The sequence below is a fragment of the Neolamprologus brichardi genome, chromosome 5 (genome assembly GCF_056152115.1).
Source record: "Neolamprologus brichardi isolate AB-2024 chromosome 5, ASM5615211v1, whole genome shotgun sequence".
Lineage (NCBI taxonomy): Eukaryota > Metazoa > Chordata > Actinopteri > Cichliformes > Cichlidae > Neolamprologus > Neolamprologus brichardi.
This window is the reverse complement of record NC_142108.1, coordinates 25,294,954-25,320,622: the sequence shown is the minus strand read 5'-3', so window position 1 is coordinate 25,320,622 and position 25,669 is coordinate 25,294,954. Positions and strand designations below refer to the sequence as shown.

Here is a 25,669-nt window from a genome sequence, read left to right as displayed (position 1 = left end):
ATGTTCTATATAAAAGCAGAAAGCAGAACAATACGCTCAGAGAAACGGCACCAACAGAGCACCAAAAGAAATTTTTCATTTCATGGGACTTTAAGTTTAATACAACAAGATTTTTTATGTCATAACAGCTGCTTGCCTGCTTGTAGCTTTACAGCAGTTCAGTCCAGTAAGCTGGGGCTTTATAATTCAGCCTGTACGTCAACATTCAGTTTGGCTTGTGATGATCACACAGCGTGGTCCCACTAAATCGCTTATAGGTAGCCTCCAGTGTTCAAAATGCCACTAATGCGTGGGCTTCAATGGCACAACCAGCACAGGCTCTTTTGAAAGAAACTCAGACACAGTGGGAGACCAGATAGTATAGGTGTGAAAGGAATAGAGGAACAAAATGATAGGTAGAACGAAGGATTTGTATACTTGACATACTGAGAAATTTGGAAATACATGTTCATTTTAAATTACTATAATTTCAGTCAGCATGTAACAGCTTTCTTAGTTTTTCTTTAAAAAAACAACAACAAGATTTCAATCGCTCAATCTAAAAGGAAGACACGTTTATGAATACCATACTTAGCAGAAAATGATTCTGCTATTAGAGTGCCAAGAAAAGTTTCTTTTAACTCTTTTCTTAATGTGACAAAGATATTAGTAGATTTCTTACAAGGAGTGCAGACAGGGAGTGAGTGATTTGGGCATTTCTTTATCCTCAAAATACACAATATGCTGGCAAACCATAAGACAAACTTAGTCATTAATTAATGAAGGTGCTCAAAAGTTGAATAAATGGAAAGGGAATAACTTACCAGAGGAAACAAATGCCCTGAACAACACTAGCTACTCTGTTTATGTGTAGTTCCATTATGAACTCATAACTTGAAGTTAAACAAAGCTGAAAAATGACCTACATCCTTAAATCCCATTAATATAGTTTGCTTATGGCCTTTATACAAATTTGCATTTTGCCTCCAATGCTTTATGGTAATATTGGTTATCAGTATCTACATGTATTTACAGGTTGTTTCTTCAAGGTAGCCAGCACGTAGAATTAGAAAGGTTATTTCATAAAGTCTTTTTCAAATTACAGGAGTTTAAAATATGTATGATATGAAAGGAAAAAATGCTAACTTTTAAATTGGATAAAAATTCAAAAAAGTAAAAAAAAAAACAACAAAACAATTAAAACAACAGTCCCGACAGTAACCAACAACTGAAAATGATCACGATTCCCCCATATTTTCTAAATATGTGCATATTTTCAGATTTAGGAAGCAAACTGACAAGTGAGCAACAGAAAACAGAAAATTATTCGTGATAAATAGCACAAAGGAGTTACTACAATTTGAATTCAGAACAATCTGAATTTTATCAATGCAAACTGCAGTGCAAACATGTGAAGACAAAATATTTTACTTGCACTGACTCCTCCCTAACGCACAGCCAACCACCCTAAATTTGCCAGCTGTTAACACTGTCAATAGCCTTACAGCCAGCTGGTGTTGTGTCTCCTTTATCCCCTCTGAATTTCTTTTTCTCTGGAGTCCTTGGTTGCAAACAAAAAAACATGTGCGGTGAACAAATAAACGTCAGTCAAACTGTTATGGGCTGAGCCTTCCTGGCTGCTTGAGCTTAAAGCACTCAAATGCTTTACTATGCATGGTTGCCGTGTGCTTGAGCCCCATTGTGCTATATCAATTTTACCTTTCACTAATGTCTGGAATCACACAAACACATGTGTGCTGATTCAGCAGTAAACAGTAAATGATAAAAGTTGAAGGTAATTGTTTGAAAGCAATAGTCTAACTGCATTATACTGCAGTCTATGTTAAACTGTTAGCTAGTGCCTGAATGTTGTTACATAAAAAAAAACCCAATTTGGTCCATTAAAATTCACCTGAACGCAGGAAATTAAGGCCTCGACACCCCAAGATTCTCAGCTTAATGTGTTCCTTCCTGGTGCTGAAACAAGACCTATGCCTGTGACACTGAGCGTGTCTTATGTAAAAGCTTTAAGCGGGTTTTCCCACCCAATAGAAAACACTCCAAGTGATTACCAAACCAGGTATCAAAATGGGTCGTGAAATGCAAGGTCTCTCCCAGAGCAAAATGTTTTAAAGTAGATTTTCTGTTTGAATGCCATTACTTAAAGGTTGTGTAAAGTGCTAGAAACACAAAACTCATCCCCAGGTAATAGACGCCTGTCTAAACACTTAGTCTCTTCAAGCATCCCCTTTTGTCAGGTTTTCTGTCAGCTTGAGACCACTAGTCATGCATGTGTTGATTTTTCACTCTCTTTTCAGTCAAATAAAATAACCTCCAAATTCCTAGCAGTCTAAAACAACACTGGCAGAGACTGGCCCCGAGTTAACAATGACTCAGTCAGTGTCTAACCACGGACAGACGGTGCTGTGCTGCCTGGCTGTATTGGAAGTGCAAGTAAATTGTCTGGCCAAGGATGGGACATCTTTTTAGAGCGCTAAGCAACTTTCCAAAATAATGCTTTACTTTCAGTCACCTGTACAGCTATTCTGCAGTGATTCTGAGGCAATGAAAGAAAAAAAATAGCAAGGGAATGCAGAAAAAGGGGTGGGGAGGGGCTAGGGTCTCAGGCACACATAAGAAAGACAATTTCACACTCAGGAATCATTAGAAGGTAATTGAGTGGAGAGCAGTGCGCAGTCGGATATTATGCTTCTGTCATACCTGCCACTGCCCGCCACAAATTAATTTTAATTTCATAGAGGAAGGATGAAAACGTCAGAGAGGCACACACACGTATAGTGAGAGAGAGAGATTGAAGACAGGAACAGAATAAAATAACTAAGATCTCAAACTTCCTTGACATGTTGAAAAAGTGGACCTTTCACAAAGAGGTGTAATTCATACGATTTGCTGCTTAAATATAGGAAAGGCAATTTGCCGAAGACAGAAGGGTAGACAGGGTGTGATGAGAATACAACTACTCTCTTGGCTACATTCCTTAGGTAACACTTCATGCCCACACGGCATCAAACATGCTAAACTGAGCGCAGTCTCCATTCCTCCCTCCTGCCCTCTGATTGACAGCCGCAGTGCAGGTGTGGTGCATTGCCAGAATGGAGAACTAGACTCGGGCACGCTGGCAGAGGCGAGATGAGAAAGGCTGAGAGGTAAAGAGAGAAAAGGGAAGGGGAGGGAAACAGAGAGAGGGCAAAGCGGGGCAAGGGAGCGAAGAGAGGCGCTCGCCCAATGGATTTATGGGAGCAGGTCAGTGCCGAAGCACACGTGTGATACTAATGCACAAGGACGGGACAGATGTAGGATTGAGTGCTGAGTGGCAGCCTGTCATGCACCCATCCTTCAGTTCACCCCGTCCTCCAGAGAATCAAAGAGAAAGTTTGTTCGGCAAAAAGTGAGATAACTAAGGGAAGCATTCAGATGTAGTTCTGGTAGGACTTGATGAAACTTCAGGAGAGATACACTTAAAGTGTGTCAGGATCGAATCTGATTTATAGAGGCGTTTCATGATAATGTGCAAAATCGTGTTTGGCTTTTGGTGATGCAGGTTGCAACTTCAGGAGCGCCTAAAATCTGAATGAATGCTCAAACCGCCACAGCAGCAGTCTTGATACTTAAATGTTTGTGAATCCAGCACCAGCACAGCCCTCCTGCAGATGACACAGTAAAAACAGACACGGACAGCATACACTGTGGTTTTATCTGCGATACTGTTGATCGCAAGTAAATATCTGCTTGTCGGTATTAATACAAGTCTCAAGTCAACCTGCAATCCTTGTAGTGGAAATCACTCTGCTACACAAAAGAATTATACTTAGAGGACATGGTTAAAATTAATTTAATTTCATCTTAATTGGTTGCCTCGGTGTTTACAGTTAAAGTAGTTAACAGGGTGAGGTGACCTTATTATATGATTTATTCCACAGCTTAAGGCTACATTTAAAATAAGCAGTGTTTGATGTGAAGTGGGGTTTTTTCCCCACTTTCTCTAGCTATATGGAATTATTCATTTAAAGATTTCTGTGAGCTTGGCAGAGTTGTTGTTAGTACAAGTTATTTCTCTTTGCATTATGAAAAGTTAATGTTAACTCACAAGAATCATATCTTTATAACTATGAAGGGGAGAACAGACAGCTGAGTGGGCCGTCCACTATCTCATTGATGTTACTGTCAGGCGCTTGAGATATAAATAAAGGTTTAGAGCAACATTTGACATCTAAATTGAGTGGTATCTAGTAATTAAAATTCATGGTGTAAAGGTTAGAAGCATTTATACAAAAAAATCAATACATAACAAAAAGCTATTTATGAATATGTTCTTGTGGAAACAGGTTCAGATAATATAAGATACCTCTTCAGTTAATGAGAGCATACTCCTCCAACAGTGCAGACTGCTCGAGCAGTGAGTAAAATGTTTCCACTTGATAACTAGCACAAAGTAGAGAACGGTGGTTATTCTTTGCCACATACTTGTGCGAATGTGTGTACTGTACATGTGGGAATAAGGAGGGAGAAAAAGAAACAAAAGAGCAACCTGTCCCTGGATAAAAGTGGCTATAAATAGAAGAACAGCGCAGGTAGGTGCAAAGGTAGAGTGCCTTTCACATAAGTATGTATTCACAAGTATGTTACAGATGTTATACTAACACTGCCATCTTCAGAAATTTGGGACAAGTGTCTCCCGCTGCCCTGGATGCTTTCCAGTAATTAGGCTGGTGGCCAGGATCCTCACTCTGTTGTGTGCTTTTACTCATCAGCCTGATGATTTGCCTCACCTGCCAACCTCAGTATATATATGTCTTGTTGTTCCAGATAACTAAATGGTAACTAAATCACAGAAGTGCCGACACAAGATCCCTTCTCTTCAGTCCAGCTGTGCTTAATTAAAAGAGTCATCCCGTTATTTAGTTACTCCGCTGCTCCTCCCTGCAAACAATTCAGTTAGTTTGCTGCCCGTTCAAGCGGCAGATTTGCTTATCATTAATTATCAATTTCTACTAAAAGAATAATGTAAAGTTCAATTCTATTTTAGTCCCCTTTTATTTGTGTGACAGACAACATCTGAGAGTTGGACAAAGCATGAATAACTTTAATCTAAAGCTAAAACCCACTATTTCCACGACTGTAGTCCAAGCAAGAAACCTTTTCCTGAAACTAGGGCTTCAGGTACTATCAAGTCATGCCTTCTGTATGTTTCTTGTTATACATGTGGAACAATCAAAGAAAAACCTCTGTTGTCCAGATGCAAAGATAAGACTTTCAGTCAGAACGCACTAGAAATCAGTCATCTGACTGCGAGCTAAGTACTGCCACCTGCCTTGCAGGCATTCGGCACATAAAAGCCTCCGTTAAATAAAAAGAGGAAGAAAAAATGTTTCTCTGGCTTATAATACTGCTCTTTTGTGTATGCTGTTCTGGTGGTGTAAGTGGATGAAGCAACAAACACATTTGGTTAAACTATGAAATTTGAACTCTGTATCTATCGCTTGCCAGTATGGTCCATGAATCTATGCCTGTGGTTGCTCCTGCAGACGCAGTAAAAGAGGATGTTAATGAACTGCTGTCACACGTAGGCTGGTGCCTTTGAGGCAGCAGTCGGGATTCTCTTCACGTACTCGTCTGTTTGCAGTGTGGAGGCTGTGATGTGCTGCCTGACTGCAGAGAGTCGCTTGCGGCCAGACAGGAGGGGACCAACTCAGTACAGGGGGTCCCTGCTGCGGTCCCACTCTCTCACCAGCAGAGCAAAGGCTTAGCTCTGCGTGCGAGAGTGTGTATCTATGTTTCTGCCCCGTAATGTGTGTGCCTCATCGTGTGAAATACATGCTTGCTTTTTTTGCAGTTGCATTTGTCAGTGGGAAGTATATGTGAATACACGTAACATACAGGTGCTGGAAGCAGTGGAATGCTTATGAATCATACTAGTCACAAAACGGAAAAAAGACAGTTAGGAAGGAGCAGTTTGTGTTTGTGTGTGTGTGTGTGTGTGTGTGTGTGTGTGTGTGTGTGTGTGTGTGTGTGTGTGTGTGTGTGTGTGTGTGTGTGTGTGTGTGTGTGCGTGCGCCCGTGTGTGTATTTCTAAGAAACACAGACTGTGAACCAGAAAATGTGAACCATATTAGTCACAAAACAAAAAAGGACAGTTAGGAAAAAAAACAATGTGTGTGTGTGCACATGTGTGTTTGAGAGAAACACAGCCAGTCTGTCCACTGCTCTCCCCTACAATCTGCTGCTATTGCACCCTGGGTAGTGTCAGAATGGCTCGGGTACCCGCTGTGCCACCTGTCACCCCAGCCCCGAGGCTCACTGCCGGTCCAGCCACCCAGCACTGAGGCCCAGCCTCAATTAGATTGCTATCACACAACCAGAATTGGCTCTTTTTCCCTACAGGAGATTTCTCTCTTTCAGCTGACATTGTTATCTTTTACGTCACCACAAAAACTCCAAGTATGATTTCAACACGAGTCTTGCTCTACAGTATTGGATTTCTAAGTACAAATATACAGCTTGGACATATGTCGGGGTGGGGAATCTTCTTGTCAGTTCAGTTGCTAATGACATTATCACAGGAACTCAGCAAATAGGGTACCCCTTAAAGGGGAATTCAGGGACTCTCTTGTAAGCGTGGCATCTGGCTCCACCAAACATCTGAGTAAGCAGATTGGCCCTGCAGGCCTGGTGTGACAGCCGATGAGGAAGCTAGGAGATGTGGGAGAAGTGATCTGCACAGCTCCGCTGCTCAAGCTGTCACTTTAGCTTGGTTTGGCACAGTTAGATTCTCTCTGGCTCTGAAGCATTAGGCCCACTCTTCTGACTGCCGCTGCCCTGCCGGCACCAAGCCAAATCTTTCATGGGGGAGGTCGCTCATCACTCTCACTCTTTCTTTCTTCCTCTCCTCCCCCTGCTTAGTATGTCTCAGCAGGGCTCTGGCTTCTTTATCGCAATCTTTCTCTTTTTGTCCTCCCTTGCCTCTTTCTTATCCTATTCCCAGCAGAAGCCACGAAATGGAATCCATTATAATCTGCCATTATTTGCTATTTTCCAGTTCTTGTTCCAGCACTCTAAGCTACTCATATGCTCTCTCCTTGCCGTCTTTGTTGGTCTCTAAGTAGGTGTTCAGTCATTCATTAGTCAATCCACCCACCAGGATGCACCTCAACATGTAACACTAGCACTTCTGTGCAAGGTAACCTTCTGTACATTGTATGCGGCTTTGTATTTTAACCTAAGACAATAAAAAATCAAATGCTGTTTTGTGTTTGGACTATTGAAGAAAACATGCCTGAAAGTTCACAGTATTGCCTTTTACAAATTTTCTGTGACTTAATAAAACTAAATAAAAGAACTATAAGAGTACAACATTTATATTAGGAAATCCATTTATAGGACAGAATATCTTGCATTTCATGACACTATAAACACACCGTAAATGTAGAAAGATATTACCGGGCAATTCATCAAAATTACACATTATGGGCCAAGAGTTAAGTAAAGGCCAAAGCAAACAACGTTTCTCATTATACGCTCGAAAAAGAAAATTTTGTGGAGACAATTCATTATTCAATCCAAGCACTGAATAAAATGAATTATTTGAGTTGGGTAATTACGCAGTCACCACAGAACAAACTGTTCTCACCTCTGATTTGCAAAAGGTCAAGGTGCCTGTTGGCCCACGGTTCTAAGAGCATGTATGTCACCACAATTCCTGTTGCTTTTACCCATTCCTATTTTTCTTCCAGTATTTTCTGCCTCTGTCACATTAACAAATATAAAAATATGTGAATTTAGGCATTTAAAAAAATACCATAAATAAAAAGTCAATGTTAAAAAAAATAAATGCCAAAAACATTTGTTTCAACATTTGCTTGTGACCATTTGCTGCAAATATAAATGAATTCAAGTGTTCCTAAGATGCTGTGTTCTTGAAACAGGAGATTAACCTCTGAATTCTAAAATCTAATCAAATGAGTCCAAGTGAATTTTGGTGCCAAAGCTGTAAATGTTTCCTCAAGGCACTTAAGAAATGTTGTGAGATGTATCAACATATGCGCAAATGTACCCAAAAACAGAAAGCTTCCAGCCACAGCTTTTGCCAGCTGGAACTGTAACTGACTGTATATAAAAGATGGATGTACCCACTGTGAAATCAGCGACCGGTTTGTGGACAGCCATTAGAAAAGCCCTAGAGCTGTAATCAGCTTATGCTAGTAATGGAATGGAATGGCCGTAACACAACTCTAAAAAGTTGTGAGCAAAAGGCTGGAAAAGTAAATGGTACTAAAAAGAAACAGCTGGAGGAACATTTTGCAACTAATTAAGCTAATTGGCAACAGGTCAGCAATGTGACTGGATATAAAAAAAGAGCCTCAAAGAGGTTTACCATTCTGCAAAAAACTGCCCTGTCAGAATAACATTTCCCAGTGCAAAGACTTTGAATTTCTTATCATCATAATAATACGTACATAATATCAACACAAAATGGAGAGTGACTGGAGAAATCTCTGTGTGCAAGGGACAAGGTCAAAACTCAGTATTGGATGCTCGTAACCTTTGGGCCCTTGGACACCACTGCATTAAAATAGACTTGACTCTGTCGTGTCAATCACTGCATGGGCTCATTTCCAGAAATCAGCGTCTGTAAACACAGATTGCAATGCCACCCACAAATGTAAGGTAAAGCTATACCATGCAAAGAAGAAGCCATATGTGACCGTGATCCAGAAACGCTGCTGTCTTCTCTGAGCCAAGACTCGTTTAAATTGAAAGAGGCAAAGTGGAAAACGCAAAACTTTAAATTCTTTTTTTGAAAAAATGTAAGCCATGTTCTTCAGACTAAAGAGAAGAAAGACCACCCAGCTTGTTATCAGAGGAAAACAACAAATCCTGACTGTATGGACTTGTGCATACGGAAATGGCACCATTAATACAGAAAGGTATATATAGAGTTTTTAGACCAACCTTGAATATTTCAGTAAGACAATACTGTCCCGCATGCTACACCTATTACAACAACAAGGCTTAGGAATGAAAGAGTCTGAGTCCTGAATGGACCTTTCTGCAGTCCACACTTTGACAAATAAAAACATTTGATAACATGGATAAGAAAAAAACAAAGAGCAAAGAAAACCAAGGAGCAGCTACAATCCTATATCAGACAAGAAGGGGACAACATTATTCTCCCACAAATCTAGCAACTGGTCTCCTCAGTTTGCAGATGTTTCTGGAACGTTTTTTGAATTTTTCTGCCATTTTTTTCTTTTAGATTTTTGTCAGTTTAAAACACAATATCTGTCACTTATTGCATTCTGTATTGATTTGCAATTTACACAACGTTCCAACATTTTTTTTAAATTGTGGTTGTAGGTTTTCGTGTTTTTAAGCACCACTTTTCTCACTCTCACAACAGAGACAAAATAGCACTCACCAAGTGCCAAAAACCAAATAAATCACAACTTTAAGCCTTGATATAATTTAAATGGTTTAAATATATGTTGTATGCCAGTTAAATAAAAAATAACTAAATCATAAAGACCAAAAAGGTCTTTTCAATTAGATTTTAAACATGTTTGTTTCTACTATAATGTTGGAATTTTTAAATGACTCAAGCTCAAGTGTCCAATTGAGGAACTGCAGTTTTTTTGCATTGCACATGGGCTTCATCTATCAGCCTCGGCGGCTGCTTGGCATGGGAGAATAAAAATGTTGCAAAGCATAGGGAGCATGGATTCTAGCCGAGCATAAGCCTAATTCTCCACGGTGATAGTACATGCACATTAATATAATAACTAATTCATATAATCATTGGTTATAAAACCCTCATCACTGGGTGTTATCGTTTAGTGGTTTATATGACTGCCAGGTTGTGTCAGTGTTTGGTAATTTCATCATTTGAACATCTAAACCATTTACCAAAAAACACTTTTGAACTACTGTTAATGGTGTTTTGTTTTGTTTTGACTCTTCATGCCATATACACTTAAACAGTACATTTTACTTGGATCCACATCTGTATGTGAAATACTACTCACTTGTCTGGCCTGCCAGGCACCTGCAGGCGTAAGCGACATTTGTTAGCACTCTGGATCTGTTCTTCTTTGATGCGGATAAGCCTCTGCAGAGCCAGACACCAGTCCTGGGCCACAGTGGTGTTGAGGTTCTTTGACAGAAAAACACACAGTTAAAAATTGTTTCTCAGTTCTAGTGTACACTAGGTCATCTAGCACAGACCCAAGTACAATATGTGTTCACAGAGCACAGGTGTACACTATAGATGTACTTGATACTGTTGCACACAAACTGAGAAACTGCCACACATCCATTTGAGAAAAAAAAACTGCAGTAGGTGATTTGAGGCAATGTGCTTCAAATAACATATTGAACAAGCATTTTTATCTCATCAAGTGAAATTCTGAATTGACTTCAGTATAGTATCCATTTTACAGTAAAACATAGACCCTCAAGTCAAACAGAATCAAATCAATTTTCTGAAGTCAATGAGCTGTGCAGAGATATTCTGTCTATTTGTTCAGCGGACAATATTAGAACTCTGTGGAAAGTGAATGTCATTTAGTGCAAGGCGAATATCACTCTTCCTGAGGACATTATGCTCATTAAGTGCAGGGAGGCAAAGGTGCCACCATTAGCCTGAGAGGTTCTTTGGTGATTGCTGGAGTATACCTCCCCGGAGGTGTTACTGTATGCAGTGTATGGCACTGTTAATGTGACAGTGCTGCACTACTGTGCCCTGATTTAAACTCTGCAGGAGGGGTACTGACAGCTTCTTTTGCAACCTAACAAATCTGACACTCCTTTAATATATGACAGGTACATCTCATTCTCACAGTTGTCCTACTATTGATAATTAGACGAATTTGAAACATGGCTCTTAGAAACCAGTGATCCGAGAAGCATATTATACATCTCATTGTTCATACTTAAAACATCTTGAAGCCTTTTGCAATATCTTTTACAGGAACAGAAACAGACTCCCCAAACGGTCTTTTCACTATCCAAATGTGATCACTGAGTTTACACTGAGTTCAGAGATTTAATTTAACTGAGCATACTTCATTGTTGTCTTTGCTACCTCTGTGAATCTTCAGTGTGTTCTCAAGGCTTAGAAGGTATTGTCAGCTTACAGAACACATTCCATACTTCAACCCTTTCCATTCCATGCCTTGAGATAACGCGTTTATGAATAATTTGTGATGCTGAAAGCGGTTTTTGAGAGGAGAACAGCATGCCTCAAGGTCAGTGCATTTTTTTCTTCTTTTTCTATAGTTGACAATTAAGTTCTCTAAATAAACCCTGAGAGATTTAGTCTTTGCAGCCATATGACAAACGACACGCTGTGACTTTTGTGGTTTGGCCCGTAGAGTCAGCTGGACTGACAAAGCCAATGTCCAGTGCCTTGTCTTTCAGCTAATTTTGCTGTACTACAAATGTTCTGGGATACACACTTCCCTGTGAGACACTCCAGGAAGAGCAAAAGTCACATAAAGAGACAAGTACCTGATATGTCCCTTCCAATGTACCCACGAGCAGAGTGACCTCTTCCACAACAGAAAGGTCATGTTGTAGCTCTTGTAGCTCCTGGTAAAGCCGTGGAGGGCCTAGGATTGCTCTACCTAAGAGACAACACACAAAGTTGGAGAGTTTATGAAATGACCACCACTACTATTATTTAAAGAAAGAGTGCAGACGGTGTTCAACAACTGCTAGTATTGAGGGAATATATTACATATGTTACTGTTACAAAAATAAATGTGGATAATAATGAAGAGACTTTTCAGGTTTGAGAAGCTGTAACAAGTGGACAGTTTACAGCAGCGGTCACCAACCCCCGGGCCTTGGACCGGTACCGGGCCACGAGAGTTGAGGCTCAGGTGTGAAATGTATGTTTTTCAGGGTTTTTATTGGTTTTCAGCGTTATTTTGTTATTGTTTTTATCGTTAACTTGGTTTTCCTGGGTCTTTTCATGTGTGTTATAAATAAATCTTCTTTTTATCGGTACCGGTACTAGTTTTATTTTGTTGTATTTATCCGCGACACCTTAAAGGCCGGTCCGTGAAAATATTGTCAGGCATAATCCGTGGCGCAAAAAAGGTTGGGGACCGCTGGTTTACGGTATTCCTTGACAAACTGACGTTAATTGAGTGATAGAAAATAAATTGATTCAATCCCACTTCAGTTTATATTATAAATGTACTCGGTTTATGGACCAACTGGCCAGATTAGGTTTTAAAAGAATTTTATATATTTAAGCAAAAGCTTCAAGGTCACAGTGTTCAAAAACTGTAAAGAACATGGTGACGTTTCTCCTTAGAACTCATGGAAGTGCTGAAAGAAAAGTTGCTTTTGTTGAAACTCCAGTGGCACTAATAAAAGAGGTTCAATGTGCAGATGGATCGATCTTAATTATTTGTTGAACTACAAAGAGTGAATTTATGAGTAAAAAAAATTAGATGGAGAAACTGTTATTTGGAGCCATGATGCCCTTTTACAGGCCAAAAGGAATGCAGGTGTCTCATTAGACGCAAAATTCAGCATCGATTTGAGGTCCGCTTCCTTCAAAGTCTCTCTCTCCTACTGCCAGGAATCAATAGTTGCGTCTCCTCCTGTCTGCCATCCTCAGTCCTAGCTCCCCTGGCCCACATCTCCCAAGCAGCAGGCTCTATGAGAACCACCTAATTAAATTCTGCAGGTAGCTTTTGCTCCAGAGTTGTCCTGCACTGTCATCACTACCACACAATAAAGTAGCAGAAGAGCAGAGCTGGTAGGCAGGCTTGGTGAGGCATGCATGTCCAATGGGACCTGCAGCTTTCTGTGCATTCACATGCATACGTGACATTAGGGTATAGCCAAAATAGGGAAGGGAGAGAGACAGAGAGAGGTAGCCTGGTATTGTTCATCTAAAAAGCTCCATTGCAGCTTTTGGGGTTTAATGGGATCTTTGACACAGAGAGACAGTGACATCTGTCATCTGTGGAAGGAAATCAATAGGTGAGACATCTGAATACAAAGAGGTGGGATGCGAGCCGCAAAAACAACGTTTTTCTTTTCTCCCTGAGGAGACTGCCGGGAACCCTGTGCAGGTTTGTCGAGTCCTCGCGGGCTTGCTGTTGGCTATGGCCAGAGAGGTGAATGTGCTGAGTTGTAATCCAGCGTAATCCAGTTGGTGAGGCACGATATGGTTTATACACTCAGACACGGCTATCCGCACGAGCCGCCAGGCATATAACTCACTGGTGTGGAAGGCTTGAGCCCAGAGGGGTCCATCCTTGCGCTCAGCTGCTGTACCGGTAATGTTAGCTGGTAGCTTTAGAGACAATGCAGATTCACACCTGCACCAAAATCCTTGTCTGACTCCCAGCCAAAGCCCGCTGTTACACTTCTGACAAAAAAAATAGCTTTTCTGAGAGTGGGTCAAAAGGGAAGCAGCAATAAAAAGGGCAAAACGAGGTAAGACAGCAAGAGAGTAAACAAATGGCACAATTGGCTTTTCAGGAAATAAAAAAACAACCCATAAACATTGTCGGGTCTTCTGTGTATTAGTAAAAAGAAGTAGAGAGACAACACGATAGAGACACAGGCAGATTCATTGGGTAGAGTAAAAAAGACTGGCCTGCATGTCCCTAAAGGCCACCTTTCTTCAATAAAGAAGGGTACTGGGGCCTGCAGAAGATGAAAAATGACTCCATTTTGAGCCACGCTGAGGGAGAGAAGGATTTAGACTAGACACCCGAAACCTGAATGACATCACAGGGGACTAAATAGATGGGACTGCCAGTCAGGATGAAAATTTGGGAAACAGCCCCACAGATGTTCAGACAGGTTTCTGGATAGACATGATTATGGTTACCACACACGAAATGGCAAAAAAAAGAGAACAGAGAATGTTAGAATCAGTATCCAGCACCTCTCAGGGGCATAACATTTGCAGAGTTGTACACAGGTAAGGAAGACAGACAGGTGGGTGAGAGCTAACCCTAAACGATCCCAAAACCTTGCAGCAATGTAGTGAGTATACAACCACAGACTACCTGAACAACTGCGAAAACTAAATCCTCTGAGAATCTAAACCAACTCTCAAAACACTAGCAGCTCGCCGAGCGTGACACGGAGAGCTCTGAAGAAGGCGCCATTAATATTTAAGTCATGGAGCTGCAACTTTAAAAAGTGTGTAGCATTACATCCTGATAAGGCTTTGTATCTCCCTTTTCCCATGGCACATTTATCAGGGATCTCGTCAAGCTCTGTATACACCAGAGTTTTGTGAGGGGTGGTGGGAGAACTAGTGTTTCAACCACAGATTCCTATCTACAGCTACTGGCTCTCTAATTGGGCCTGGAAAGGGAGGGAATAATCTCTGCAGATTGATGACTCCACTCTAGATGTGTTTGTGGTCTATCAGAGAGTGAAATGAGACTGCGAGGATGATGCAGCAGGGGGCTCACTAGCCCCACATCGCTCTCCAAGATAAAACACCCCAGGCAGATGAGAACAAGTGACCATCATCACTATCCTCCTCACAAACACATCCTCAATCAGAGTGACAAGCAGCGCGGACGCATCTCCTCCCCTCCATGCGATACTTCAGAACAGAAACAGATTAGGCTTGCTGAGTCGGAAGCAAAGGCTGGGGCTAACAGTCAGTCCCAGTGATGAGATTAACAAAATAAATGAGAAAAGACAGTTTGGCGTGTTCGCATTCTTGTTTTTACCTGACGTGAAGGTACCACTTGGCCTCTTAGCCCCACTCTGCTGGAACAAGGTGTCTTTGCTTTGAGAGCCCTCCTGCCCAACTTCTACTACTTGCACCTGTAGTAGGGGGGCGCTCCACTTAATTGTGTACTTGGGGCCAACAGGGACTAGGCTGCTGATATCTGGAGGCCCTCTGTTAGAGACGGAGAGAGAAAAAACAGGAGGGATGTAATTAAAAGGAAAACAACTCAAGAGAAAACCTCGCTCTAGCCAAATGCTCCCCCTAAAAGCACTACACCAAACACTCGATGGAACGAGATGCTCTGCGAAATGCTACAAAGGTGGTTGGTAGTGGGAATTAGAATTTTTATGATCACCCATTTTCCCCACCAAAATTGTACCCCTAGCTGTGAGGAGGAGTTCATTGCTATTCATGTATTCCTGTAATCACGCAGACAATCAACATTGTGATCGGTTTGTCAAGTTCCTGGAGGGCAGACAAAGTCAACTTCGGGACACTCGAGTTGAATGAGACGAAGAGTGATAATTGCTTTGAAGGCTGAACAAGAAGGCTTTAAGCGACATCTTTGACAGGGGCTTTGCAAAATATACAAAATCCCTTTCCTGTTTACTTCTCTCAAGAAAGAGAGGGACAGACAGAAAGAGACAGGGGAAGAGTGAGAGAAATGCAGAAAGAGAGTGAGCGAGATGTGATCAATGGTGCTGTCACATAAGATAAATTGGACAGAAACCAAAAAATGTTTTATGTCAGTAATCTAGAAGTCCTGAAGCTGTAGTTAGGTATTCTACCATTTGTTTAAAGCTGATAAAGCTGCTGCAATTCCAGATAGTGCTCAAAACCCCTAGCAGCTATTTCTCTTTACTATGCAGTTTGCCAAAATATCTTTGCGAAACCTAGGGCACAACATTAGAGCCTTTTGCCACCTAATAGCAATTTTTTCTAACCGTGCAGCGTACCACACTGTCTTTTCACAACTTGCACACAACTTCATGCTAGAACTACACATTAGAAACGCATTAGCAAAGTGTTCGAGGATGCAAGGGCATTTAGCTCAATTTGCTCTACGAGAGGGACTTACTTGACATTTATGTTGGCACAGATGAGTACATCATCAAAGAGGAAGACCTTTCTCTCCTTCGACTTCAGGACTTGTCCCCGCTCACCATACACAGTCTCAATGAGCGTCTCACAAAGGACGAGTGACCCCTGCTCCGAGTTCAGTTGCTAAAAGGGACACAGCAATCAGATCAGAGGCACAGAAGACAGTATCACAAAGGGCCAGTCCTCTGGAGTTCAGTGCCTGGAGGACGCACAAGTCAGGCTTGGAGGAACAGATGTCTCATCAGGGATTAGCAAACACACTCATCCTTCCCAAGGTCGTTTAATGTGTGTGTCCTGAATGTATACATACATCTAAAGCACGTTTATTCTACAGACTTAGTTAAAGTAAGCCCACGCATGGCCTTCTGCCTATCTCTGCTTTTCATACTATTCTTAAGTAATGAGAGAGGATCATAAAGCCAACCTTCAGTTTAATTTGAGGGCAAGAAAGGTTTGCCCGGATTTTTTTCGCCCAATGCTTCAGAAATATGCTTACAATTATTCCTCGTCCTGTTGCCTATACTATGCTCTCCACCATCCCACTAACACAGAATCCAAACTGGCTTAGCTTATGAACACTTGGACATACAATCCTTTCCACCACAACAGGGCAACTACACGGGGATACAAATGCATTAGCTGTTGCGTGCACCCCTTTAACACGAACACCCACACAGAGACACAGTTAAAGAATCCAATAACAGATGGGATTTATGCTACACTATGTTGGCCCATGCTTTCCTTTTCAGTCATCCATATGTTTGTCTAAGGGAAATGGCAAAGGAAAGCTTTTTATCACTTTGGTCCAGCTTCTTTTATGACTGGCTAAATCAATACTTTTATTTTATGCACACTGAACCAAAATATGCTAGACTCATCACAATTAAAATAAGACCACTGTAGTGCAAGCACCAGGTTAAGTTCAAAGATGAAGCTCACATCCTGATACATTGATGTTTGTGCTCGCTAAAAGGCACGGATTTTAGCAAATAATGAAACTCTCTGCTGCGTTCATTCTACAACCTGCGGTGCAACGACGCAGCTGACCACATTTCAGAAAATAGAATGTCCTATCTACAAGAAGTAGCTGATTTTGGCTCAGATAGCTCACTGAATGACTCATTAGTCTGACTTGGACTGCTATTTGATGGGCACAAAACCATACAGCTCCTTCGAGATGTGGGTTGTTATGAGAATACATTCTTAAAGTCTTCAAGCATCAATAGACACACACGGCAGTGCACTGTGCATGTGCGCTCATGTGAGTGCATTTGTGTATGTGCGTGTATGAAACTCGCTCGCATGGTTATCTGTCCTGTTCTGGTGACTTAGATACTTTGAGACAAAGAATGAATATTTCATTGGATAGTTATGGGGGCAATAGAGGCGAGTGTTTCCTATTGGAATTCTGCAGTGTCACCGCAGCAAATGGAATTCTGTGTGAGTGGAGGAGATTGGCCGAATCAGCTCATCTCAGAGTCCTGGAAAGCAGGGGCTGATAGAGAGAAGTAAAAAGGGGAGGGTGAAAAAGTGAAGAAGACAGAGAAAAAAGCAGTCACACTAGAAAAAGAGAAGAAGAGTATATAAGCTGAGTGAGAAGGTAAGCAAGAGAGTAAGCAATGGAGTGCAAGAGGGGACTAGAGAGGAGGTAAAGAGGAGAGAGAGGGAGAAAGGAAGAGGGAGAGCGACAGGGTGAAAGAGATAGCTCTCTTACAGTTTCCAATTAAATGTCTCATTTACCCCCTAATTCTTCTTATTCAGAGCAGCATTTGTTCAGATTCGCAGCAGCAGGACTGTAATTTCAGAGTGGTAATGGAGAAGCAACGCCTCTGCCACTGCATTTGGTACTGTTTTGGGATGATAATGGGCATCGTTTCTATGAGGTAATTTCTCTAAATAAAAATGCCTCCCTAGATTAATGTTTGGGAAAGTGATATAAGTGATTGCTTTATACTAGTTTAATTTTAGGTGTTTGGCTCACAGTGATAACAACACGTGGAGTTAGAGGGCTCAGTGGACTGGTTCACGGCTGATTTGATTGGGGCATATGTACGTGTGTGCAAATGCAGATATGTTTATGCGGGAGTGCATGCGTATCCAGTCACCTTACTGAGCAAGCGATCACTAACGCTGCGGGCAAGCTGTTGAGTCTCTGCAATCTGGTCGGCTACTCGTTTCTGTTCATTCAGCTTCTCAGCCAGCACCTCTAGCTCTGTGAGAGCGAGCTGCAGGGGCAGGCGATCCACATGTCCTTTTGGCGTATTCTTAAGCATGTCCTAAAAAAGGTCACAAAAAAGTTTTAGGTAAAGGTATAACTTGTTAGAATTATAAGCCATTCAGTGTTTTTACCTTTATCCTAAAATACAATGAATTAATGTGTGATTAGGAGTGCTGTCCCCAACTTGAAATATCCTAATCAGGATCAAATGCTCACTGTATGTTTATCACACCGATCTTCCAGTGGTTATGTTAGCTCTATAAAGCACAAAATCAACAAAACAGATTTTAAACCCCCAAATGTCTGTTAACATGCTTGTTCTGTGACTTCCATCTGCATCTATGACGCAGTGAAAAGTCAAATGTTTTCTTGATATGCATCTCAGCTGCACCTCTGCGCCTTCAGGTCTACTTCCCTGTAATGTATGATTTAATACATACACTTCTTCTTTAGAGTACTGAGTTCAGGCTGGAAGAAAATGCCTGATTCACATTCATAACTTATCTTTGGAATTCATGGATAATCAATGCCTACTGAGGGATGAAATGAGCTACTGCAGATCCAGCAAGTCAAGCTCGAATCCAAATCTTTGCTCAAAATGGAAAATGGAAGCTAGGACATAAAGACAGTAATATGAAAAACTGATGTGGCTAGCTACTTTCCGTGCTTTGAAAGTATGCGAGGAAATGTACTTTGGAGTTAAAATCCATAATCAATTGCATTGCATTGCAGCTTTTCATCTTTATTAGTCTATATGCTCAGTCTTTAATGTGACCAAGGTTTCTTATATTGAAAGCAAGTAAGACATAAAGAGATTGATTAAAATAAAAGAAATAAAATTACTAGGCTCTAAAAACAACACTTTATACCTGCAGGAGCAGTATGAACTGAGGGAATCGCTGAATGGGCTTAACCATCAGGCCATATAGAGTGATCCGATCAACACTTGATGCCTGCTTTTTCTGAAAACAAAAGAAAAAAGAAAACAGAATTGTGCAGTTAGAGAAAAATGTCTTTTAAAAAAGGCCATTAAGAGGAAACTATGGTATTCCGGCTTTAAAAGGATCTAGTCAGAATTCTCTTTAGACCACATGTGGGTGTGTGAGTGGGTGAATAAGATATGAAAAACAGGGTGCATTAGTCATATGAGTGTATAAAAGGGGAGTTTCTTTGAGTGTGTTATGTCTAAAGTATTTCTGTGGGTGCAGGTCGGGGAAAGATATTGTTTGGTGCAGTGTTAAGTCTATGACATGATGACACCGCCAGTGTAAAAAGACAAATCACTGGACCTATTTAATAGACTGTATGGTGGAACAGTTTGGATAAACCAAACTGTAAAACAGAAATATTGAAAAAAGACCGGAAGGCGTCTTGCATCTCATTTTTTATTTTTAGGAACTAAAACATAAACTGTTTTGCTGATCATTATTGACTTTAGTTTGGACTGCTATAGGATAGGATAGGTTGTCAGTTACGGACAACAGACATGTCTGTGCTGAGGGGGAATTGGATTTGGCCAAACATCCCTTTGAGCCCATCGAGTATGGTTTTGGTGGAGCATTAATGCTGGTGGGAGTCATTGGTGTATGACATTTTATGTTGTGTGTAATGCACCCTAGATTAGATGTAATTATGTGCTAGTGGTCCCTGTTAGTAGAATCATGGGACAAGAAAACTGACTGATTTTCTTCAACAGTGATTTAAACCAGTTAACAAGTGAAACCACTTGCTGGAAGTGACACGGGAGCTTCCATCCTCAAATGAAAGAAGAAATTCATGAAAAAAGCTGACGACTACCTCCACTATTAGCTCATCATATTTTCTCACATATCTCCTTTATGATCCCATACTGGCTGTCATGTAAATGCATCAGCAAGAATTAAGAAAACAGTCTTTCATAGAACAACAACACCTCTGTGCTACTGGTTTTTTATTCATTATATGTCATAATTCCATTAGTTTTTGATCATGCAGTATTATCAAAGACCAGTGTTTCTTAATGATGGCAAAAGATATGAACTTGTTTCTTGTCCATCAGTTGTGGCTCAATAGTGTTCCTTGTAAATGGGCTTTAAGAGGAGACATCTTGTATAAAGAAAATACTAACACAGAAGACAAGTTACACACAATCATTTGACAAAGACAAGTTGGCAGTAGTCTGCAACCACCCTCCTATTCAAACACAATTGCAAGTACAAGGCAGTGATCTCTAAGATCGTATCTACCTGATCTAATGTTCACACACTGACAAACGCAACTTTTTTTAAGGTAACTTTGTAAACCAAAGGTGACCCCTGAGTGGAATCCGTAAAGAATTTCAAATGATCAGATTAAAATCTTTTTCACCACATCTGGCCAAGGCAAGACGTCATTGGAGATGGGCTCTTTCCTGCTTGGTGCACTAAAATGTTTGAGTGGTGTCAGGCAGTTGAAGGTGAGAGCAGTTTTCAAAAGAACATCTCTATTTCCCTTTTGGAGGGCAGTCATGTACAGTCAAATCTGTCTAACACAGATGGCCTATAAAACCATAATACTGTCTCAGATAATCTGAATGCCGTAGACGTTCACCTGACTCCTCATTCAGGGCATGATCTGAATACTCTCACTTAATAGAGAGGTCGTGGGAAACACCAAGTGAGGCAGAGTAGGACTCCTCGTTCCACACTAATAAGAAGTGTCCAGAAAAACCCTGGAGTTGTTTCTTAATATATGATGAACTAAAAGGTATCTCCATTAAGAGAGTTAGAAAGGGGGGGGGGGGTGTAACTGTTTTAACCATGTAACATCAACATCAGCTCCCACCAGAGATAAAAGTGGGCCAAAATGATCGGGAACTAGGTGTTAAAGCACCTGCAATTAATGAGTAATTAAATCTGATAGGCAGTTTAATACATAATATTAATCGGGTTAATTTTTTATGAGCTGCAGCTTGGTGATGCTTCCAGCTGATGTAAAACAGATACTCAATCAACAAATCAGAAAGTAATGTTACCCCATGGTGCTGCCTGCAATCTCAACACATCCTCGTTTTTCTTCCCATGTCTGTCACGTGCGCTCGCATGCAGATGGCATTAAAGTTACAGCAGTTCCCCATGCAGCTTTTAAAAATGCTCATCAAATATCACCAAACACACAAACTGTTTCTGTGCAGCTTGACTCAGAATCCGTCTGCTAGCTAAAGGCACAGTTGCTGTATTTTCCAGATAAGAGAAAAAATGTTAATGTGTGAGAAGGCTATTCTCACAGATGGAAAAAGATCAAGTTTATGCTTAAAGTTTAATCACAAGATCCCTAATTCTCTGTCAATGGATTTATCCCATTATTCCATATTATGAAATGTCATTTACAACAAACTGGATTCCTTTAATTTTGATTTTTGTTCCTGGACAGTAAATAGACTGAGAAATTAGATCCAAAGCAAAAAAAAAAAAAGTTCAAAGTGGTATCCAAGGAGAAAACATCTGTTTCTGTGATGACATCTAGAAAATAAATTGTACTTTGTGACAGCCACAATGTAGGGTGATGCAACAAAGCCCCATTTTGACATTCAAACCACTGTCTGCAAAGTATCTGTTGCTGTGTCAGAGCTACGAAGCAGGCGAGGAAGAGGCAAAAAGCACATAGCAGATCGGCACATGTATGATCAATCAATCAAATTATTTTATTTTAAAGCAAACACCTGCCAATGTCACCAGAAATATAACCACTTTCACCTTGCTGCATAAAACTGTGTTTGCAACCTAAACATCAAACAGCAAGATGTCTCAGCATTTACCGACATGACGTAAATGATTGAACTTTCCCCCATGTTAATTTTATTTTGGGGGAAAGTATTTTATTTTTTCACATTAGAAATTGACATCAATTTCTAATTTGAAAAAAAGGGAATAGGCCAAGACTGGATTGGACCTATCAAGTGCACACTTCCCTCCACAGCTGACATGAACTACATTAGGCCAGTGACATCTCCAGCAGGGTTAATAACAAGTCTTGCCATCCAAGAACAAGCTCACTTCACATTTGCTCTACTAACGGAACTTGTGATCTGGATTAAGCTACACTTTAATGCGGGTAAGTACAAAATGTCTAACAGTACCATTAGTGCAAAGTTGAATCAATGAGGACTACTTACAGTCGTAGTGTTTCTGAGATTTTATGTATTGTCTGATTTTCTTATTCATGGTTTCAGTATTTAACCTTATATGTAAATCACTGTATCAACTGATGTGTACTGAACTCACTAAGTTGCACATCTACAACTATAGCTGTCACTTTGCTGTCACAGTGAAATAACATGATAATGTCATTGCTGCTGCAATATTTGAAAAAGAACCCATTAAAACCCTCATGAGTTCAGTGTTTTTTCTTCTTTATGTCCATGTAATTTGTAATTTTGTTTGTCATCCCATTGGCAGTAAGAGGTGCAACATGCAGTGGGAGAGAAAGAGGAACCTTTCAAGAGAAAGAACAGGACACATTTTATCTGGAGTAACATGCAAGCCTGTCAGCCGGGTGATATGGTTCTGTAAATCAGCATTACAGCTCAATGATCTGGGTCATACTCATGCGTAAATGCTGGGAGCAGAGGGAATTGTTAAATCATTTCATGGCATCCTCCATACACTGTGGTACTTTATTTCCTATCCATGAGCCCATGATTTCTAATTAATGTCTGAAACATTAAGTAAACAGCAGAGCGCGCCTTTAAATCGCACACACGCATACACACTAAATCAGACCATAATTTAATACAATCAATGAGCTGAATCCCAATTTTGTGTAAATAAGCACATTTTTATAAACTTAACTATTTGTATGTTTGAAAAAGTGAAAATGTATGATTTAATTATATGGCTCAATAAGATTTGGGGATTGCTAGATTCAGCGTTTGCTAAACACTAAAAGGGAAAAAAATAGGAGCTAAAACACAAATGATTCATATTAATCTGTAAATAAGACAAATATGCACACTATACTCTGTTGAAGCTCACCTTTAGGAAGTCCAGAAAAGCTGGTTTGGACATGCACGCCTTTTTAATGAGCGCCATGGCATTAGTGAAGTTGTTCACATAGTCACTGTACACATCCAGCACCATGGACTTGGAAAACTGTAGAAACAGAAAGCACAAACAGAAAGCATCATTTTCTGAATCGGAGCCAACAGCTAGACGAGCAGAGGCTCGACCGCGTTTTTGTTTTTATAGCAGAATCCACTGTCATGTAATTTCCTCTAATATCTCAAATGACTAACCATCCTTTTTGCAGGACGACCTGCAACCTTTAATTTTAATGTAAAGAGAGGCCAGGAAATGGATGTTTAAGCATAGTGTTTTAAAATGGTTTGTTTACCATTCCAGTTACTGAAAAACACCCTTCACGAGCCATTTGAGAAGTTGGGCAAAGAGGAATGAGCCGGCAGAGCGAGCGAGTGTGTGTGCGCGCGTGTGTGTGTGTCTGTGGGAGAAGGGGGTGTGTCCGTTTTGTGTCATTTATTCTCTATCCTCAATTAAACCCACACCAGACAGCTGATAGTGGCAGTATGAGGTGTAGTGGGGAATTGGCAAATTGCATGAAGGATTTAACCCTCTTTGCTCACACTGCCCCTCAGGATACTGCCTTTCAGATATTACAACAAGCCCTGCAGGTACAGGTACATTACCACATGAAAAAGACCTGCTCAGTGAGGAGTACGCAGTCCCAGTACTCTTGTTTCCAATGTGTCCTCATTTGGTGGTAGGCATTATGATATCAATGGAATAGCACTATAATGGCCAGCAGTGCAGGGAGTCAAATCAGCCCCTCTGATAGGCAAATAATGAGCCAACCTTATGGGTGAGCACATGGCTGAGACTCACATAGGAAAGCTCTTCCTGAACACTACTATTCTAGCGCCAGAAGTTGTAAACGCACATCCCAGAGAGCAGTGGATGCATCGGAGATATTCATCACAACTGTAATTGATTCCATGTTTGGAGTAAACTATCCCTGTTTGCTCAATCTAAAACCTGTAGCTCATTATAACTCTGGTAGCAAAGCCGGTGTTATAATGTTAGCCAGAAATGGTAAAAACAATATGAGTGCCTCTAGACAGCATGCAAGACTTTGATTGCATTTTAGAAACAAACAAAGAATGCACGTAAACACACAAACGTGTATAAGACAGCAAATTATCCTCCGGTTTCATTTTTATTTGCCCCACGCACACACCATAAACATGCACATGCACGCACACTAACCGATGCAACAAATAAGTCTCCGATTTTCTCAGTACTGTCCCACTCAGCCACACGTGATGCCAGTGCAATCTGAAACATGGAGTGGCACTGGGTGATCTCCCTGATTCGGTAAAATATAGGCCGGATTTTCCGTGGGCTCAGGATGCGCGGATCAGCTTCCATCAGTGGTCGGTGATACTCCTGGGGAGATTGTGACAGAAAATTGTGTTTTCATTTTTCTGTATATCAATATACAGTATGTGGGTGGGAGGTTAGGTTCTTAAGAGAGACCAGCAATCCACTCTCTTAAGCACTTCTCTTGTCAGAAGCATAAACAGACATAAACTGCAGGGTAACTGACGCATTTCTTGTGAATCGGGGAGAGAAAGAAAATTCAGTTATTCTGCCTGGAAGCCCAGTAATTCAAGGATTGTAAAATAGCATTTGCCACTAACAAACATGTTCAGAACTCAATGTGACCTGTAATCACAAAAGCCAGAATAATAATGACAAAAAAGAGCTCCCAGCAGTTATAGATTAAAAAAACAACATGGCAAAAAGAGGCTTAATTCTTCAGTCAGCACTGATGGGTATATTGGCCTATACAGCGTACAGAAATGCCTTGATGCTCTGTGGGTGATAATTAACTTCCTTGAACCTGTACTTGCTGAAGTATAGATATAATGTGTAAGCTGTAAGTTAAAGATAAAAATGTTATTTAACAGAAAATAAAATCAAATGCAGCAACCATGTTGGTCATTTTTTTCCTCGTACACCATAGATGGTATGTAAAAGATGCCCGCATTCACAGCGATGTCAGCTATGTATAGTTGTTTGAACTGATGATCTTGGAATCTGCGGCTGTTTAGAAATGGCCTGAGAAGACTTCCCAACTTGTGTAAATCTATAATTCTCCTTCTAAGGTCTTTGCTGTGTTCCTTAAATTGAGAAGTTAACAGACCTTGGCCTTGTCAAGTAAAAGACATGGAACCTTCAGCACTATTAATCGAAGGATTTAAGCGAGTACACGTATATATTTGAACCCAGACTTTTGACCTTGTATAGATTACAGAAAATCCAAAATAAATTCAAACTTGTGCAACCACGTCATTAAAGATGTATGCTAGATAAAAATTCCACTCTGAAAAAAGAACAGTTCAAAGAAATCATTAAAAGCCCGAAATTGCCATGACATTATTGCCTATGACGAGCGTATGTAAACTTCTGAACACAGCTGTATGTCTGCTAGAGTTGAGGCACTGTCAGACTGAAGATGGAAACAGAGTGTATTGAGTTGACAGATCTATCTGAAGGAAGAACCCATTAAATTTGGGAAAGAGTCCATTAAATTTTTAAAGTGTGTCCATTATGCTTTTCTGTATTTCCTGTCATATATACACTTGTTACATGCTGGGTGCA

General features: G+C 40.6%; 1 protein-coding gene across 3 annotated transcripts in view; it reads right to left on the bottom strand.

Moving 5' to 3' along the window:
* The window catches only part of arhgef10la (Rho guanine nucleotide exchange factor 10 like a), a 114,027-nt gene that overhangs the window by 53,565 nt on the left and 34,793 nt on the right, over positions 1–25,669 (bottom strand). For all 3 annotated transcript variants that reach the window (XM_006782919.3, XM_006782921.3, XM_006782920.3), the window contains 8 exons: positions 24,272–24,451; positions 23,027–23,143; positions 18,905–18,997; positions 17,923–18,093; positions 15,795–15,940; positions 14,715–14,887; positions 11,503–11,618; positions 10,020–10,147 (listed from right to left, as the gene is read on the bottom strand). In XM_006782919.3, the coding sequence (XP_006782982.1) occupies positions 10,020–10,147; positions 11,503–11,618; positions 14,715–14,887; positions 15,795–15,940; positions 17,923–18,093; positions 18,905–18,997; positions 23,027–23,143; positions 24,272–24,451 (1,124 nt within the window). The remainder of the gene's footprint in view (positions 1–10,019; positions 10,148–11,502; positions 11,619–14,714; positions 14,888–15,794; positions 15,941–17,922; positions 18,094–18,904; positions 18,998–23,026; positions 23,144–24,271; positions 24,452–25,669) is intronic.